This window comes from Chinchilla lanigera, unplaced genomic scaffold (assembly GCF_000276665.1).
Source record: "Chinchilla lanigera isolate Chin_1 unplaced genomic scaffold, ChiLan1.0 scaffold00046, whole genome shotgun sequence".
NCBI lineage: Eukaryota > Metazoa > Chordata > Mammalia > Rodentia > Chinchillidae > Chinchilla > Chinchilla lanigera.
The window spans coordinates 382,958-403,505 of NW_004955447.1; the positions used below are offsets into that span (position 1 = coordinate 382,958).

Genomic DNA, 20,548 nt, shown 5'->3' on the forward strand with positions numbered 1-20,548 from the left:
CGCGCTCGCCGCCGCGGGCCTGCGCGGCCTGCTCACGCTGCCCCTGGCCGCCCAGCAGCGCCGCGTCCTGGCCAAGGTGAGCGCGGGCGTCGCCCTGGGGGTTTAGCCAGATCCTGCCTCCCGAAGTAAAGAATATAGCAATTTGGAAATTGGATTTTTTTTGAGGGGAGGGAGACGGGATCTCCCTATTTAGCCCAGCCTGGCCTTGAACTCGCGGCGATTTTCCTGCCTCAGCCTCCGGGGTACTGGGATGACAGGCGTGAATTACGTGCCCTGCTATTTAATGTGGGGGTGGGAGCCCTGTTCTTTTTCTGTGGATTGAGTGTAACAGTACTTTCCTTGCCAGTATTACCAAGTTCGAGTACATTACATGGCAAAGGTTAAAGTGATTTGAAAATAATAAGGACAGTACAGATTTTTTTCAAATGTAGGATTTCAAAAAGTGGCATTCATGCTTTTAAGATCATTGTCATTTTTAAAAATGGAAGAATAAAACAGGAAGGAACTCTATAGCAGCATGAAGGCAGAGACTTACCAGAGGGGAGGAAAAAAATGAAGTTTATTTTTGGTTTGGTATTAATAGTGTTATTTTCTGTTTACTGTACTGAGACATTAGGGAGAGAACAGTAAAGGCCAGAGTGCAGCTTTCATTTAATCCTTATAACTCCGTGGAGTAGGTTGTGCTATGTATATATGATATGTCTGAATCCTCCTGCCTCAGCCTGCTGGGATCACAGGCTTGTGTCATTACACCCAGTTTAGAGTTTCTTGACATGATGAGTAAGCTACATTTTAAGTGAGTTGAGACAGTAGAGAGTAAAATTATGTGTGGTTGTGAATAAAGATCCTTTATGTGCTCATAACAAATTCTTTTCTTTAGCTAGGTGGAAAATTTGCAACCAGAAATAAAAAACATTGCTAGGCGTCTTAACCAAGAAGTTGCAGTTTGTGCTCGTCAGTTGGGCTGGTCCCGAAAAGTTACCAGGTGAGTAATTTTATGCATAAAGGAAGAAGTTGTGTACGTTCTAGATTTAGCAAGAAATTAGTTTCTTCATTCTTTCATTTTATGTCGTGCCACTAAAGCATGATAGTTTTACATATTGGTCTAAAACAAAAGAAATAGAGAAGCAAAAGTAAGAACTTGTTCCTGTGATACTGGGCATCAATTTGCATACTAGGCAAGTGTTCTGCTGAACCACATCCCCAGCCCTAGAGATTTTTAATTTTAAGACAGGGTCTCACTAAGTTACTTAGTTTGGCTTCAAATTTGTAATCGTCTTCCCTCAGCATCTTTGGAATAGCTGGATTACAGGCATGTGGCACTGTTCTCTTTTTTGAGATTGCATCTAGTTCAGTTGTCTAGGCTGGTGTCAAAACTTTTTTTTTTTTTGAGACAGGGTCTTGCTTTGTAATGCATGCTGGCCTTGAGCTCACTATGTAGCCCAGCCTGGCCTCAAACTCATGGAGATTCTCCTGCCTCAGCCTTCCAAATGCTGGGATTAGCCCAGCACACTCAAACGTTTGAGCTCAAGAGATCCTTCTGCCTCTACCTGCTAACTGCTGAGACTACCAGACTACTGTTCCTATACTGGAGGGACTCCAGCCCACTGAAGAAAAGACTTGTAATCCAGTGATGATGGTGATGAATTAAGTGCCGTGTGAAGTTACAAAGGTGTCCGTGTCCCTCATGATACAGTTGGCAGCTCTCGAGGGAGGCACATCTGAGGGCTTCCTGCCTGTTTGGCAATTGTTTTAAAGAGCAGATAGTTCGTTAGGTCAGGTAGTTCCAGAGGCATGCTGATGCTGAGGACTGATCTGTTCATCTAAATTTCTTCAAGGGTCCAGAATATGCAGGTGTCTGTAGAGAAGTAACAGAAAGTAAACTGGAAGAAGAGAAAGGCTGTGTGTACTGCCTCCTTCAGTACGCTTGCATTTGATTAAATTCAGCAAAACTGTGGGTGAGGGCCTGCTTGCCTTGTACAGAATGGTGATGTAAGAGAGTTAAAGGTACAACCGCACATTTGACCTTTGGTACTAAAGACAATAATAGAAGTAACTTATACAGTACATAGATTGAAAGAATCATTGTGAGAGTTGATTGGACCACACACTGGTGTGTGGTCCAGGACAGACACATTGCTACAAAAGATATGTGGAGACGTCTAGAACTGAGTTTGACTGGAGTGCAGAGATCAGAGTGCAGTATGCTTTGTTAGTCCCTTTGACAGCGGTTGTAGTCATAGTGTGGTGGAGGTGATATTTCCCTCACTAAAACCTGATTGGCCAGTGTGGGTGTCTGCTGTGACAGTGAAGCACTGCTTGTAGTTAAATTTTCTCATTTCCCTCTTTCCTCTTCCCTCGTTCTAGGCTTACTTACCTAAAGAATATGAGGAGGCTTGTCTCAGAGCTGTATGTTCGGGATAACTGTCACCCTTTCAAAGCTACTGTGTTAGTCTGGATTCAGCTTCCAATGTGGATCTTCATGTCTGTTGCCCTCCGGAATTTGAGTACAGGGGCAGCACATTCAGACGGTAACTACTGCAGAAGTCCTCTTCTCCAAAAGGAGGTCTCCAACAATGTACTTTAGGGAAGGAAAAAACAATCCTAGTTTCTTTCTTTGTTTTTTTTTTTGAGACAGGTTCTCACTGTGTAGTCCAGGCTAGCCTTGAATTTGTGACAACCCTGCCTCAGCCTACCAAGTGCTGGGATTACAGGCATGTGCCACCATGGCCGGCTTCATAGTTTCTGTAACTACTATCTTCCTTTCAAGGCATAGAATTAGTGTTTGTTTCAGCAGCACATATGCTAAAAAGGAGTATAGAATTTAACACCTTAAGTGTAAACAGATCAGCTATGTTGGGAAAACACCTTGTGGTTTTTCTGTGGGGGTGGGGTAGGATAGGTATTTCTATCAACAAAAATAACCTGAATAAAACCAATGTAGATCCTCAGTGTGAGGGATGCCTTACACGAATTGCTTGTTTTTTATACTTGTGCCGTTTTTTAGGAATTCTGTTGTTTTATTTATAAAACTGTCACCAGGTTTTTCTGTTCAGGAGCAGTTAGCCACGGGTGGCGTTTTGTGGTTTCCTGACCTCACTGCCTCTGATTCTACTTGGATTTTGCCTATCTCTGTGGGTGTCGTCAACCTGTTGATAGTAGAGGTCAGTTTTTTGAAATAGAATTTGTTGTGGGGTTTTGATTTGTTTGTTTGGTGCTCAGGATTGAACTCAGGGCATCACACTTGCCAGGCAAACACTGTCCCAGTGATCTATGTCCCCAATCGTGCTTTTTGTTCTTTTTGGTTTTTGTTACTGCTGTTCTGGCCTCAAACACACATGTGTTTCAGTTGGTGGAGACAGCTCTGAAGTACAGTTCAGACTCCTTGAATTCTGATTCCAGATTAGCCCTGACCTAGACCAGTCCTTTAAACTCTTGTCTCAGAATTGTTATAATTAGAAAATGAATCCTGACTTCCAGAAAGACTTTCAGAATTTCTCTCAGCTCTAAAATTACATGATTTTATATGTTCTTTTTTCTTTCCTTCTTCCCTCCCTTCCTTCCTTCCTTCCTCTCTCCCTCCCTCCCCACCCACCTCTGGTTCTAGGGATTAAACCCAGGGCCTTATGCAGTGAGCTAAATCTCAAGCCCTTTTCTAACATATTATTTTGAGAAAAGATCTCACTGAGTTACTGAATTGCCTGGGCTGGGCTGGAATTTGCAGTCCTCCTGTCTCAGCCTCCCTGGGTGTGTACCACTGTGCCTGGCTAATCACTTAGTTTACAGTTTGCTTTTGGTAACGGTAGTAATTCAGATACCTAATCCATCTGGCTTTCTTCCCACAGTAGAGTTGTATTTTATGAATACATTTATTAGTCCATGAATTTGTGGATAGAAAACAGTCATACCTGGTTGCCATTTTCTTGCTAAGTGACCTTAGAAAAGTTACTGAATTTCTTCATAAATGAAGTGGAGAAATTTGTACATAAAATGTGTCTTCTTAGTCACCACCTATCCCCTGCGTAACAGTTTAGGGAGAGCAAACCTATACTTTCATAAAGCACTGTTCTCAGACAGCGTAGGCCATGCACTGACCTAGAAGAAGTTGTAGAAATTATTTACTTCAGTTGAAATCACACAGACCTTGTGTCCATTGATCCTGTTTGGAGAGTGTATTCTGTATTTTTGTTTGTGAGGGCCATATTTTTTCCGACGTGGAAAATGAAAGAGTTGAAGGTTGGAGCACCTGGCACAGCCTGAACATGGCCAGTGTTCTCATGTTTTCTTTTGTGCCGTCTCATGGCTGGTTACAGACAGTATGCGGCAGGCTTGTTTTTTGGTACCAGGAATCGAATTCAGGATCTCATGCTTGACAGGCAGGCACTGTACCACTGAGCTAAATCCTTGGCCATGCCAGGCATTTTTGAAAGGAAATCAGGTGTGTTAACTCATTTCATTCTTATAGTAACCGTGTGAGATGCAGGGATATACGAATGTTTCTACCCTATTTTAAGGAGAGGAAAGTATAGCATAGAAAGGTAAACTTTGTATGAGGTCATATGGCCACTAACAATGGAGGATGCCTTTTCACCCTAGCTGGGTTGGCTCTGGAGTCGTGATCTGAACAACTAATTCACGAGTCACAGCTGTTTTCCCTTTACTCTGTACAGCCAGATTACAAATCTTTTGGGGTTTTTTGCCAGGTGTGGTGGTACACACTTCTAATCCCTGCACTCTTGAGGCTGAGCCAGAAAGATCACTGAGTTCAGGCCAGCCTGGGGTACATAGTGAGACCCAGTCTCCAAAAACAAAACAGAAATCTCTGGCTATGGAATCTAGTCTTGAACCCACTGTGTGATCCAGGCTATCCTTGAATTCACAACGATCATTCTGCTTCAGCCCCCCGGGTGCTGGGGTTATAGGCATGTGCTACAATATTTGGTTTTAAGTTTTTTTTAAAAGATGAGTAGTCTATCAGTCATACAAATTCACCAGTAATTTACTTGTTATTTGTCTGTTTTTGCCATGCTGGGGATTGAACTTAGGGCCTTGTGCATGCTAGGTAAATGTTCTACCACTGAGCAGCAGCTCAGCCCTTTTTATTTTTACTTCTATTAAAATATAGGTGGGCACTGGTCGAAAAGTCAGCTTGTATTGTACAGCTTGCCTAATTTCGTATCCATTTTAATAATCATTATGTGTGTGTATTCTACCTCTTCAGGTTTTTGCTCTACAAAGACTTGGCATGTCCCGTTTCCAGGTGTGCGTCACTTACTTTGTGCGCGCTGTGTCAGTGCTGATGGTTCCCATCGCTGCGACTATGCCCTCAGTAAGTGACGCTGCGTGGTCAGCAGCACGTGCTCAGCCCCCTGTCCTGCACATGAACGGCCTGTTTGATGGAGCTTCGTCTGAATACTGGATCCTTTACCCCTTTCAGGGTTCTGGGAGAACCAGTCTGTCTCTGACACCACATGATACTTAATCTTGCAAAACACCTTACACGATACTATGACTATAGTATTTGCCTTATTTGATTAATTGATACATTGAGCTTTTTCTTTCTGTGTAGCCTGGACTGAGGAATTTAATATTTGGAAAAGAAAGCTTTGTGTCTGCCCATAGGAGTTCATATAATTTAATCTTATAACAGTGCTGTGAGGTAGGTACAGTTGTCCTTGTTTATACCTAATTCAACTTTGGACAGAAGTAGAGAAAGGAGTGGTGGTGTTAGTAGTTACTGCAGTTTGTCACATATTTCCTGCAGATCCATTAGAACTATGAGCTGTCTCACATGCATCTCCATCTTTACTCAAAGCCAGCAACACATAGACCATTAAGTAGAATTGAGTTGTTGCTGGTGTGGCGGCGCATGCCTGTGATTCCAGCACTTATGAGACTGAGGCAGGAGGATCGCCATGAGTTCGAGGGCAGCAAGGGCTCCAGTTCAATGCAAACCTGAACTCAGAGACACTGTCTCAACCAAAGAAAAAGTGATTGCTAGTAGTTAAGGTTATACCAGCAAATACAGAAGTACTTCATAGTGTACTTCGTAGTACAAGAGGAGTCTGAAGCAGTGTGTTGGGGCATTAAGCTGTCATTTGGACATGACACTTTTTAATGCTGTTTAAAGTGAGTAAGTGTTCTCATATCTGAAATAGGTACCATAATGTCTGTGAGAAATGATGAAATAACATCAAGTGCCGATTAAAGTACCTTTTACATAATGGTAGTGTTTTAAAACACCCTGTTATAGTTTATGTCTAGATGTCCCTCTAAAACCTCGTGCAGTTTTAGGTGGGGATTTTTTGGAGGTGGTTGAGTCTAGAATGTATGATTGATTCATGGTTCAATGCTAGGATTAAGGGTGGGTGATTGCTGGCTCAGTCCAGCAATCTGATTGGATTGGCATCACCCTAATCCCAGCAGTCTGGATAAGATAAAAGGGGCAGAAAGAGGCTTGTCTCTCCATTTTGCTCTTGTTACTTTTGCCGTCTTGCATTGCCCTGAACTGTTTTGGCCATGTGCCACCCTGTCTTGGATCCAGCCAATTATGGACTAAAACCTTTATAGACTGAGCTAAATAAACCTTTTAACTTTGAATGTTGGGTATTTTGTCTCAAGAATGAGAGAAAAGTAACTAAGACACCCTGTAAAGGTGCAAAAGTGCAGATTCACTGCATTTCTGGGGAGAAACAACTCCAAGTACAACTGAAGAAATGTATATGAAATAAAATAGAGTCCATGGTATTTCAGGGAAGGGTTGAGTTTAAAAAGACTAATTTTAAAAACATACCTTAGAGACACCCAGGTTTGTTCCTGGAATTCTGTCCTACATACTGTCTTGTCCCTGGATTTTGATGTCCTTGAAGGAGAACAGGCACTAACACTCATACCCTCACTTTTCAGTCGATTACCTTCTACTGGTTGTGCTCCAGCCTCATGGGCCTTGCACAGAACTTGCTGCTGTGTTCTCCACGATTTCGCCAACTTTGCCGAATACCATTGACCAAATCACAGTCAACTACTCCTTATAAAGACCTCTTTGCTGCCTTTTATGCCAAGTTCATATCAAGAAAATGACATATCTTACAGTAATTTTGAAATGATTACAGGTGTCACTATCACCCTTATGTATATAGATTTAGAAGTTGTTTAATTTGCTGTTATTTTAAAATCATAAACTCTGAAGACGGTGGCTTAAAATATAAGCCTGGTCTTTTTGACAGTAATGAAAATCTTTTTAAGTGCTAGAAATGTAGTTACGTCTAATTGTAAGAGTATAAAATTGGAACCAAGTATTGTCTCTAGAAAACTTTGGAGAATTGTTAGGGTTTGTGTCTCGGTGTCCCCGCTAAAGCCTCATGTAGCCATGGGGCAGGCTTTTAGAGTTTGATTGATTATGGGTGTGAGAGCTACACCCGCCCTGGGGTGGATAGTTTGCATATGTGAGGGAGAGAAAGAGGCTGCTTGCCTCCATTCCTCCCCTTTTGTGCTTGTTGCTTTTGCTGTGTTCTGCTGCCATGAGCTGTAGCCCTCTGCCTTGTAACCTGCCAAGTACGGACTAAAACCTCCACAAACTGTAAGCTAAATAAACCTTTCCTTTCTAATTTTGGGCGTCAGGTATTTTGTCCCGCAACAAGAGAAAAGTAACCAAGACAAGAATGAAATCAGAAACTGATGTCAACTTGTACTTAAAAAGTCTCACTCTCAGAGTTTTGTAAAGAGGATCCATTGGGGTAATTCTTAATATTTTGGGGTAGGGGAGGCTGTGCATCTGTTTGAATATCTGATAAACAGTTGAGTGCAGTTTTCTCTTCAGAAAACTTGTCGGTTCACACTCTGAGGACCTTCATTGACTCCCCTGAAGGTCTTCTGGTGACTGTGAGGCAGGGAAACTTTGTGGAACACCCTGAAGTTGACCCAGTGTGTGGCTGGAAAAAAGGCCTTGAAATCCATGCAGTAGAATAGTCTATGCACACAGCTTCCTAACAGCAGCATCATCTCCCATTGCAGCTTTGAAGAACAGAAGAACTATCCATTCCTGTTTCAGAATTCAAGAACTAGAGTACAGAGTGTAGCAGTACATACTGCTAGAGCCCAAAGTAGAGATTTTCAAGCATTGTTTATTTAATCAAAGGAAGAAAATGAGAATGTTAGCTGCCTATTGCAGAGGTGATTTTAACACATTGGGAACAGAGCTGTAATTAATATCAGTATGATTGCTGATGAATATATAAATTTCTTTTCATAAATTTGTTGTAACTTTTAAATTGGTACGAATAGTATCCATATTTGGGCAGTAATTCAGGTTTAAGCAGCTAGGTTTGGTCCATTTCTAGGCTTTATTAATTTTACTAATAAAAAGACTGGTAAAGTGTTAAGATTCATTTGTACCACCAGTGGTGCAAACTGCCTGATGAGATAGCCATGCATGTACGGTGGGGTCAAGCCCACCAAGAGCTATTAATTATTTGGGAGGATTAAATACTATAATAAATATATGATAGAGTCTTAGTGTAGGTAAAATGACAGGTAGTATAAGTTATTTGCCTATTTAATTTGGAAACAATAAAATTCTTGTTGAAATATTTAGAAATAAATTTGACAGTCATTTGAGAAAATTGCTAATTTTCATCGAGTTAGAATATGGACTGGAGGAACCTGAGGTGCAGCTGTCATCCCATCTCAGTGTTTTACAGTAAAGTGAAAACAGATACACTGTCATTTCTTTGTGTGATGTTTGTGGACTCTTGATGTGGTGAATTAACTAGCGTTCAACTTGAGGCAGCTTAGTGCTGGATGTGGAAGCCCCACCTGAGGACGATTGCCAACAGCGTAAAAAGAGAACTGGAACCAAAATGCTATGCTGTTGATTCTCGTGGAGAAGCTTGTCATGCAGGATTTTCTGCTATGAACTCAGCCGATCTCATCACTGGAGGAGCTCTGGTCTTTGCTGTCACTGAGGATGGCTGCAGTTCTCTTTGGGCGAACTCTGGTCCTTACCTTGAGTATTGCTTCCTGGCTTCAGTGCAGATCCCTCATCCTGCTGGCACACACTTTCTAGTTTCACCACTAATCTTTGTGCCTTCCCAGTGCAGATCCTTGATACAGACTTCCATGAGACATTGTTGTGGACCCTGTGCCTCCAGCTGGACTCATGCAAGACATTGCTGTGGCTTCCAGGCCCTCATCTGGCATCTTTGGGTCTCTAGTGTGTGGACAGATCTGCATTTTGCTTTTTGGGTCAATATTATAAAATAATTCTATAAATTATGTATCCTGTATTAAATCTATTCCTTTGCAAACCTTAACTACAAAAGTTGGCCTAGTCTTGTGTGCTGTGGTACTGGAGATTGAATCTAGGGCGTTTAACCTGTTCATGTATATCTCCACCCTACCCAGCCAGTATACCTCTGTGTCTTAGTTGCCCAGGTAATAGTTCCAGTAATAGTTCCTGTTAATTTTGTTTCTTAGAAACAGCTGAGGCTGGTCATTGTGCTGCATAGCTGGTCGCTGTCATGTATATTGTAAGAACCAATCCTCAACCGACAAGCCATTCTGCCTCCGTACTTTCTGCTTGCTTATCCTATGTAAGCCCTAGACCACCGGAGATCAGGGCCTGATATTCCGGAAATGATCCCAGTCAGTACCTGTTGATGTAAATAAATTTGCCTGCAAATCCTGGGTGTCATTTTCAGTGTTTCTGCTTGCTGTTGGCTCATTGCAATATGTCCCCCACTTAGAGACGCTTGAGTTGCAAACTGTCACAGGTAACACATTCATAGATGTGAACAAGGGTCAGGGATATGACTCAGTAGTACAGTACCAAGTGGCAAGCGCAAGGTCCTGAGTTTGATTCCCAGTACCCAAAAAAAATTCTGTCCATAGATGTGAACAAATCGTGGAAGCAGCTCGTGTCTGCTGTGCCCACTGTACAGTGCTCAGAGCCCAGGATGTCCAGAAGCAAGAGGAAAAGTAGTGGTGATGTGGAGGGGACCAATAGGAAATGCAAAGCAGTAACCATGGAAACAAAAGTGAAGATAATAGGTTGGACCAAGGCAAAAAGGTGACACATGTTGCTCACTCATAACATGAACCATTTAACTGTTGGCACAATTTTAAAGAACAAGGACAGCATCATGGAATATGTGAAATCTGTGCCAGTGAAGTCAACAAAATCTAAAACGTGTTGCTATGGAAATAGAGGACACGGAGAGACTTCTCTGTGTGGATCCAGAATCAGCATTAGGTGAAGTCCCAATCACCTTAACGTTTATTCAGGGAAAAAATTAAAGCTTGTTCAAAGATTTCAAGAAAAAATGGGGTGGGCAGGGTACATTTTTTTACTGCCAGTCGTGGATGGTTTAACAGAGTCAAAAGTTTTTTTTTTTGTTTGTTTTTTTGAGACAGAGTCTCGCTGTGCAGTTCAGGCTGGCCTTGAGCTCACCTTGTAGCCCAGGCTGGTCCTGAACTTGCAAGGATCCTCCTGCCTCAGTCACCCGAGTGCTGGGATTACAGGCGTGCACCACCATGCTCAGCTCAAGAGTCAAGTCTAGGTCCAACCTTAGTGTAAAAGTAGGCAGTGAGGCAGAAACCATAGCTGCCCAACAATTTTGAATAAAACTTAGAGAAATTTGTGTTGAAAGTTTATTTATCCCAACAGGTTTTTAATGTCAATGAGACAGGACTATTAGAAGAGGATGCCAGATCAGTTACATCAGTAAGAGGAACAGTGACGCCAGGCTTCAAAGCAACAAAACACACCCTCACTCTGGTGACAGTGCTTCCAGTGATACAAAACTGAAGCCCCTCTTGGTTTCCCAGAGAGCCCAAACACTCAAGAACACAGCCAAGGGCTCTCTCCATTTTGCGGAGGAGTAACTCCAAAGCCTGGGTTACACAGGCCACTTTTCCAGGACTGGTTTTTCCATCACTTTATCCCAGAGATACAGAAATCTTTTTGTTTTTTGAGACAGAGACTTGCTATATAACCCAGGCTGGCCTTGAACTCATGGCAACTCTCCTACCTCAGCCTCCCGAGTGCTGGGATTACAGGCCTGCACCACCATGCCTGGCTCGAGAAATCTTTTTTGAAGAAAGATATCACATTCAACATGGTTTTGTTTGGTAATGCACCAGGTTGCCCCCAACTCAGGGATGACTTTTTTTTTTTTTTTTTTTTGAGACAGGGTCTCACTATGTAGTTGAGACTATGCTTAAACTCATGATGTAGCACATCCTGACCTCGAACTTGAAGCAATCCTCCTGCCTCAGCCACTGAGGGCTGGGATCACAAATGTGCACCACCACATCTAATTTCACGGATGTTTCATTCCAACATCAAAAAATAGTCATCTGCCACTGAATGCTGTGACACTCGTCCAGCCTGTGGACCAAGGAGCTATTGCGACTTTCAAGAAATATTTAGGTCACACCCTTCGTCAGGCAGTGAAGGCAACTGATGGAAAAGAAACAACCTTGCAACAATTTTGGTAGGATCTATAAGGCAATGAAAGCATCATCTTGGCTTGACGCGAGGCTTCTGCTGACAGCATGAATGGGGTTCTGAAGAACCTTTGCCAGTTTGCTCATGACGTTCATGGACTTGTGGAGATGACTGAGGAGTCCAAAGAGGTCTTCCACAGCTTAGTGAGCCCTAGTGAGAAGCCAGAGCTGGATCTGCAAGATGACTGCGCTGAGCTCCTCTCTTCAAAGCACGAGGAGCTGACTAATGACCTGAGGGAATTAGAGCCCAGGAAACAGACAGAGCCGAGAGGAAGACGCAGCCAAGAACAGGGAGATACCCAACACAGGAAATGGTAAGGGGGTCTTCTTTACTTGAAGAGGCAGTGGTAGTTTTTGAGGCATAGGACCCTAGTGTAGAATGATACACAGTTGTGGCAGCCATTCAGAATGCCATTAGGTGCTACAGAGTCATCCAGGATGAGAAGAAAAAGAAGCCACTACTCAGACATTGCTGGATGGTTTTCTCAAGAGGGTAGACAGAACTGAATGCATTGGAAAGCCTGCATCATCAGCATCAGGTGTGGCAATTCCATCTTGTCTTCCATCTCCTATTGCTGATGACCCTCAGCCCCACCATGGCCCTCCTGCCCCCTCCTCCATCAGAAACTCACTATCAGACCACACCACACAATCCCCGACACGCTGGCTGTTGTACTGCACCACCATCTTAAGTTTAACTTAATGTAAAAATAGTTTGTTTACAGTGTGTGTGTGTTTGGTTATTTTATGCTTTACATTGTGTATTTGTGTCAAAGGTGTATGAGGCTCACTTTCTCAGACTTACAAACGAATCTGACTTACGTTCTCGAAGTACAGGAGTCCTTTGTAAATCACGGACAAACTATACCACGAATAGGGAACTGACTGTACGGGTGCTCAACTTATGATGAGGGTGCATCCTGATATCTCCACCGTATGTTGAAAATAGCATACATCAAAAATGTCTTTAACAGCTGGGCATGGTAGTGCTCACCTGGAATCCCAGCACTGGGGACCAAGGCAGGAGGAACAAAAGCACCCGGCCTGGCAGTTCGATGACTTAGTGAGGTCCTGTACCAAAATATAAATAAAGGGCTGGCGAAGTAGCTTAGTGCAGAGGCCCTGAGTTCAGTCCCTACTATAGCAGAAAAACAACAAAGACCCAAAAGCACCACCGCTGCACTAAGCATATTTACCAAACATCATAGCTCTCAGTACAGTAAGCATTGATTGTTTACCCTCTGGATACCTAGGTGCTTGGTAGCTGTGACTCCCCTAGGCTGAGAAAAGATAGAAACTAAAAGTTCAATTGCAGTCTTTATTGAGTGAACCATACTTAAAGTTAGAATGGAAGCTGAACCAACATAAGTGAATGTCCATCCATATTTGCAACGCCTGGAGTAGAAGCAGAAATGTATTATTACAGTAAAATGTGGAAAGAATTTCAGAAAAACTCTGAACAGTTTGGCCCCAGCTGTGTGCTCTTCTAATGGGATAAAGGACGTCAGTCCCCTCTCTGCACCTCCCAGAAAATGACAAAGCATACGGGGACTGCAGGGTTTGAGGCTTCCAAAACCTTTGGGACCTTCTGAGGGATGGGTGTCTTGAACCACTGCCAGGACCTCTGAACAGCTCCAGTGTAGTGACCGCGGTCCTGAAAGACCAAGGCACAATTGCAGTTGAAACTTTTACCCCAGCCCCGGCAGCTGGAGAGGTAAGCGGTGAAGGCTGAGCGGGCCAGGCAGGTCTGTGTCACGAAGCTCCTATGCGGCTCTGGCAGCGGCGGGGCTGTGTGGGCAGCTGCTGGGGCCGGTGAGCCCTCAGCGGGATGGGGACCCGTGCTCGCCCAGCTGCCCGCTTTCTTCCGTCTGGCTCTTCCCCGGGGTCCTTCGTCGTATCTCTCATAGTGAACTACAGACATAGTGTCTTCCTGAGCTTGGTAGGCCTCCCTAAAATGAGTGCAGCCCCAGGAACCTTGGTGTGTAGCCCGTCGGAAGAGCAGGCCGTGGGAGGTGAGAGGGCTGAGCCCGCGCAGAGGGTCCCGGAGCCTCCAGCAGTACCACCAGGCTTGGACTGCAGGGCAGGAAGCCGGACCACGTCTTTTTCGGAACTATTGCTGGGAGGGGAAAATCAATCCCCAAACACTTCTGTAGCCAGAGGCGATCTAGACAGAGGATAAAATACTTTTTAGTTTTTTCATTTCCAGATGTTGTCTTTTCACTTAAGTGAGCCTAGTTTAATGTACATACGTAATGTTACCTTATTTGCTGCTGAACCCTTTGATTTCAAAATATGTTTTTGTGTCTGTTTTCCCCACTCAGGCTGGGCAAGAAGCACCTGCCTGTGATCCCAGCACTCCGGAGGCTAAGGCAGGAGTATTGCCAGCAGTTTAAGTCCATCCTGGGATACATAATGAGTTCAAGGCCAGCCTCAAATATGTAACAAGAGCCTGTGTCTAAATAAATAAATAACCAAGAAAATTTTTAAATTTAAATGTATATATTTACATAATTTCCTATCGCTTTGTCTTTTTTTCTTCCCCCCCCCCTTTTTTTTTGTCTTTTTTTGAGGCAGGGTCTCACTATGTAGTTCAGCCTGGCCTTGAACTTGCACGTGTAGCTCAGACTGGTCTTGAACTCACGGGGATCCTCCTACCTCAGCCTCCCGAGTGCTGGGATCACAGGCATGTGCTACCACACCCAGCTGTCCTCTCATTTTTAAACCTTTAGTTTTTTTTTTTTTGTTTTTTTTTTGTTTGTTTGTTTGGTTTTTTTTTTTCCAGTACTGGATGTTGACTCCCAGGCCCCACACTGAGCTTTTTTAATTTTTTCTTTTGAGACAGGATCAGCTGCAAGTTGTCCAGGTTGGGCTCGAGCTTGTGATCCTGTTGCCTCAGCCTGGCAGTGTGCTGGGATTACAGGCTGCCCCACCACACCTGGGTGAAATTACTTTTCAAACATGTGCAGTAAATATGAGAGTACAAGGCTCTTCTAGAGCCCAGAATAATTCCAGAAGGTAGGGGAAGGGGAAGGGGATGTGGCTAGAATTTTGAGATGTTCTCATGTATAACAAAAACTGGTTATTACAAATTTTGATGAACCAATCACCTGGCTTCAAGGTACATATATATATTCTCCTTACATCCTCCAGGTAGATTTTATTAAGCAGCAAGTCATATTTTAAAAAATTAAGTCGACTGTAGTGGCACATGAACGTACTTCCTGTGGCTCAAGAGGCTGAGGCAAGAGGATCACGGATTTCAGCCCATCCTGGGTAACTTAGCTAGACGCTGTCTCAAAATATAAAAAGGGTTAGGGAAAAAAAAGTGTTGGCCTTTGGTCCTACTTCTTCAATAGTTTCCACTGGTAGGAGTTCCAAAGCCTGGGAGAGGTGGGCCACGCCAGATTTCTGACTCTGGCACTGCAGAGGGGGTGCAGAGCCTGGGCTGCAGAGCTGTGGAAGGCCATGTTTTCTAGGTGGGGACAGAGTTTGTGTTGCCCTGACCCAACTCTAGAGGGAGTTTTTTCCTCTGTGGGCTTTATTTTTGTCTCTGGGCTGGATTCATGCTTACATGGTTCTTGTCATCACTAGAGTCAAGAGAGACTTGGCCTCATACTAGCAGTGCACAGTGTATCCTTAGGACGCCAGACTGGAAGTGCCGAGGAGGCAGAGCTGGTGTCCTGAAGTGACTCGACGTGACGGGACCATCCCGACAACCCCGCACGGTCAGGTGTGCAGGGAGACGAGGGTCACAAAAGGAAATCAACCAGGTGCGGGGCACACACCTGCAACCCCAACACTGGAGGCTGAGGCAGGACTACAGTTTCCAGCCCAGCCTAACTGAGTGACTTTGAGAGATCCTGTCTCAAAATTAAAATAAATAAAAAGAAGGGCTGGGATGTAGCTCAGTGTGAAGGCTACATCACAATCCCTAAATCCCTAAATACTAGAAAGAAAAAGGAAAAAAGAAAAAGAACTCAGGAGCTGGAGAGCATAAAGCTGGCCTCCCAGGTGAGGAGCAGTGGCCCTTCAAGATGACATAGAAGAAGTTGCCGTTTGTGTGAAAAAAAAAATGAGTGCTCAGGTGCAGCTCAGTAACGGCCGTTTGTTTGTGACTTATTCTTAAGTTATCCTTATGTCTTTATCTTTTCCTCCTCTGAAGATTTCAGGAATCACAATTTTTCTTTTTTGCTCTCTCTTCCTCCTTCCCTTTTTTCTTCTTTTCTTCCTTCATTTCCATCGTCTCTTTTCAGAATCACCTTCGAAATTGCCTCAATATCAAATGATGTCCTGAAAACAGTAGAGATACAGATCCAAGAAAAAATTAAAAGAATGTAGTTTACTTTTCCTCCTGTATTAATTGCAGTTGCTACAGATCCCAAACTTTGGAATCATGGACATGAAATTTGAAACCAAGCATTTAGATTTTTATATTAAAGATAAACAGTGAAAGTTTCAAATACATAAATTAATGAGGTAGCATTGTAAGTATAACACATTGTTATAGCACAGTGTTATATGATTGTTATAACACTGTTATGTGTTATAAGCTGGTTCTACAAGGATGATTTGAGAATTATATGACTCTACGACATTTTCCATTGAACCTTACAGGTATACCTTAATGTTATAATAACTGCTTACTTTGTAGTTATTATCTATCTATTGGATTTTCTTTTTCTATATTTGACAATCTTTTTTTTTTTTTTTTTTATCTTTTTGAAGTAGGGTCTCACCATGCAGTTCAGGCTGGCCTTGAGCTCACTTTGTAGCCCAGGCTGGTCTTGAACTCACAGTGATCCTCCTGCCTCAGTCTCCGAGTGCTGAGACTACAGGTATGTGCTGCCCCCCCTGCCGGCTTCACAATCGTTTGGCCTTGGGTTTGTAGCATTAAAATCACAGATAATTTTATTTGTCAAAAAGTTACTAGAAGCTGAGAATGATGGCCTACACCTATTACCCTAGGATTCTGGGAGGCTGAGGCAAGAGGGTTGATAGTTAGAGCCCAGCCTGGACAATTTAGCAACTGAGCAAAACCCTGTCTCAAAATAATGAAAGGGCTGGGGACATAGCTTAGTGCAAAGCCCTTGGGTTCAGTCCCCATTCTGAAAAACAATTTGCTAGAGTTTTGTTTTGTAATGTTTATAAACCAAAACATATGGTTTAATGAAAGCCCAGAATTTATATGTAGTCTTTGTGATCATGTGGGATATGAAGGTAGCATATAGCTCCTTGATAACTCTTAAAGTGAGAAACTGAGGATGGGGCCAGCTGATGCTGGTGGGGGATCCTGGGATCTGTAGCCCTCAGGATAATAAATAAGCTAAACTTGTAGTCAGGTGGATTGGGAATCTCATGTGTTAAGAAACTTAGAAATTCATAGTTTGGAAAAAAACAAGAAAGTTTCAAAATCTTGAAAGATATGATTTGGCAAATTTGAAAAATAATTGCTACATATATAAGCGTGTGTTAGTTTTTTTAATTTACAAAGGTTTCTCTTTGTACATGCAATTCATCTTAGGAACTATGACTGATCTTCTTGTCAGTCTGTTGGCTTTGTAGAAGGCTTAGAAGTATGTGATTTGGGTAGTGAGATTTCCTTTTTGGAATCTGATTTTTAAGACAAAATACTATGCTCATTTGAACTTTCAAATGTGGTACACTTTTTCCCCCATTCTTTTTTTTTCTTTTCTTTCCTTTTTTTTTTTTTTTTTTTTTTTTTTTTTTTTTTTTTTTTTGGCTTTTTTGAGACAGGGTCTCAGTATGCAGTTCAGGCTGGCCTTGAGCTCACTTTGTAGCCCAGGCTGGTCTTGAACTCACAGTGATCCTCCTGCCTCAGCCTCCCGAGTGCTGGGGTTACAAGCATGCGAAATCACACCTGGCTCACACATTTTTCTTTTACTTGTATAATGGGAGGAAAAATAACTTACATTGTAAATACAGTTGGCATCAAGTTCTTAATATGCTCAACAGTTCTGTTTTGAAAATACTAAAACCTTATTTGCAAGAACTAAACTCTGAAATAGATGTAGTATTAATAAAAGTCAGCATAGGGATATAGTTCTGTGGAGCACATAAGCTAGAAAAATACTAATTAAAAAACAAAGCACAATTTTAAAGTAGTCAGCAAAATATTCAGACTTGTTTCACTTACAAAAGTAGTTCAGGTTTTTAAAAGACTCCTTTCCCGGACATCTTTAGGAACCCTAGTACGCAGCCCCGCACCTCCGCAACCAGTGTGCCAGGCAGGTGGAGGCCTGGTCACCTTCTGTGGCCTTGGTGGCCACTCCCAACACCACCTGCACCCACACGGAAGCCCAGCTGAATCCCGGACAGAGTGAGGGACCTCAGGGACTCCACCCTCACCCCTACCCTGCCAACGTGAGAACTGGGCTGGATCCTGGGCAGCATCTGAAGATTCGGTGACCATGATGTGCACACTCCGACCCTTGTGGAAGCTGGGCTGAACCCCAGATAGCTTTAGGCGCTCCAGTGAGCCTCCCCTGCCCCCCCCCACTGGCCTGGGAGACAAATAAATGCAAGAAGGTTTCCTGAGTATCATGTACTCCACCTTGCTGCCCCACAACAGCACAGGAGCCGCTCTGAGCACTGGTGAACTTCGGATCCTTACCCCACCACTCCCAAACCATCCTGGGAGGGAGGCGGACCTTCAGGGAACCACTGGATCTTTAAAAATGACAAAATGAAGGAGCAAAATGCAATCTCAGACCACTACCCCACCTAGAACAAGTCTAGGAGACATCAACACAGAAGAGCCTGGAAGTCATACATTGGAAATTTCTGAAATGATACCAACTGAAGTAAAGAAGCAGCTCCATCAGGCCATAGAAGACATCAGATCAGAAATAATCTCTCAGGTAGAAAAAGAAATGACAATACTATTGAAAGAATTGCTTAGCACATACAAAGAAGACATTGATAAGAAAATAGAGGCTCATAGAAAACTCATGGGAACCTTGAGTGAACAATATAGAAAAGAACTAGAATGCATGAAACAGTCTCAAGCAAATATCCAGGAAATTAAAAATTGTATCAAAAGCTGGCAAAACCGCCTGAATGAAGCTGAAGATAGACTTTCGGACCTTGAAGACAGCATTGCCACTAATGAACCTCAAAGGAAGGATATGTTGAAAACAACAAGGAACCAGGAAATAACAATTCAACAACTACAAGACGAACCAAAGAAAAACAACGTCAGATTAATAGGTATCAACAAAACAGCAGGTGTCAACACAAATGACATAAAAAGACTAAATGCTGAAATAATAGCAGAAAATTTCCCAGGCATGGAAAAAGAATCAGATATACAGAGAAATGAAGCATATAGAACTCCAATTAACCATAACCCAAATAAATTTACACCCAGACACATAGTGATCAAGATCCCAGAACCTCAACAAAAGATCAGAATATTCAAAGCTGTTAGAGAAAAGAAACAGATCATCTATAAAGGAAAGCCCATCAGAATCATGGCATATTTCTCAACACAAAACATCAAGTCAAGAAGAGCTTGGATGAAATATTTCAGCTACTGAAAGAAAACAACTTCCAACCCAGAGTGATGTAACCTGCACAACTATCCTTCAAATTTAATGGAGAAATAAAATATTTTCATAATAAAGAACAACTGAAGAAATTCATGGTGCCAAACCAATCCTACAAACAGTTAAAAGATACTCTAGAGAGAGATAAAAAGACTACAACTTCAAGAACAACAACAGAAAGGAACCATCAAGCAGAGAAAGCAATTAAACAGGGAAAGACGAGGAACCAACAGCAGGAAAATACATGACAAAAAAAAAAAAATACATATCAGTGATAACCACCAATGTAAATGGTTTCAATGGACCAATCAAAAGAAGCAGACTGGCAGAGTGGATCAAGAAACAAAATCCAACAATATGCTGTATACAAGAAACACATTTAACTCAAAAGGAAATTCAAAGACTGAAAATTAAAGGATGGAAAACAATACTCCACACAACAGGAACCCAGAAAAAAGTGGGTGTAGCTATTCTGTTTGCCGACAACATGAACTTCAAACCAAGGACAATTAAAAGAGAGAAAGAAGGTCACTACATACATGTGAGGGGAAAACTTCAAGAGGAAGAGATAACATAAACATCTGTGCACCAAATACAGGAGCACTGAACTATATAAGACAAATTTTAACAGACATGAAAAATGAAATAAGCAGCAACATAATCATAACAGGGTACATTAACACCCCATTATCACAAAGAGATAGATTAACTCGACAAAAATATTCAGCAAAGAAATAACAGAACTTTACCAAACTTGTGAACAAATGGATTTAGTAGACCTTTACAGAGTGTTCCATCCAACAGCATCAGAATACATATTCTTCTCAGTTGCACAAGGGACATTCTCTAAAATAGAACATATGCTAGTACATTGAACATGCTTAAGAAAATGCAAAGGAATTAAAATAATCCCATGCATACTATTGGACCATAGTGCAATGAAATTGGAAATTAATGACAAAGGAAATTGCAAAAACTCCATAAACACATGGAAATTAAATAACACCCTCCTGAACAACCAATGGGTCACAGATGAAATCCAAGAAGAAATTAAACACTATTTACAATCACACAGAAATGTAGATACAACTTACAGGAACCTGTGGGATGAAAACAGTCCTCAGAGAGAAATTTATAGCGGTGAATTCCAACTTCAGGAAAACAGAACATGCACAAATTAGCAGTCTTATGCTGCACCTCAAGCTTCTAGAAAAAGAAGAGCAAGTGAAACCCAAAGCCCAAAGAAGACAGAAAATTATAAAGCTCAGGGTAGAAATTAACACAATGGAGACTAAAAAAATACAAAGAATTAATTGAAGAGTTGGTTTTTTGAAAGAATGAATAAAATAGATAAACCCCTAGCCAACCTTCTCAAAAAAGGAAAGAAAAAACTGAAATACAATAGGGAATGAAAGGGGTGAAATCACTACAGATCATGTAGAAATTCAGAAGACCATCAGTACCTACTTTAAAAATCT

At 42.3% G+C, this 20,548-nt stretch overlaps 1 protein-coding gene across 1 annotated transcript in view; it reads left to right on the forward strand.

Moving 5' to 3' along the window:
- LOC102025739 (mitochondrial inner membrane protein COX18) overlaps nt 1-7,442 on the forward strand; it is a 7,769-nt gene extending 327 nt beyond the window's left edge. The window contains exons 2-7 of the mRNA XM_005392942.2: nt 1-76; nt 885-985; nt 2,368-2,531; nt 3,043-3,164; nt 5,222-5,329; nt 6,907-7,442. Coding sequence (XP_005392999.1) covers nt 1-76; nt 885-985; nt 2,368-2,531; nt 3,043-3,164; nt 5,222-5,329; nt 6,907-7,080 — 745 coding nt within the window. The 3' untranslated portion in view covers nt 7,081-7,442. The remainder of the gene's footprint in view (nt 77-884; nt 986-2,367; nt 2,532-3,042; nt 3,165-5,221; nt 5,330-6,906) is intronic.
- The last annotated feature ends 13,106 nt before the right edge of the window (nt 7,443-20,548 follow it).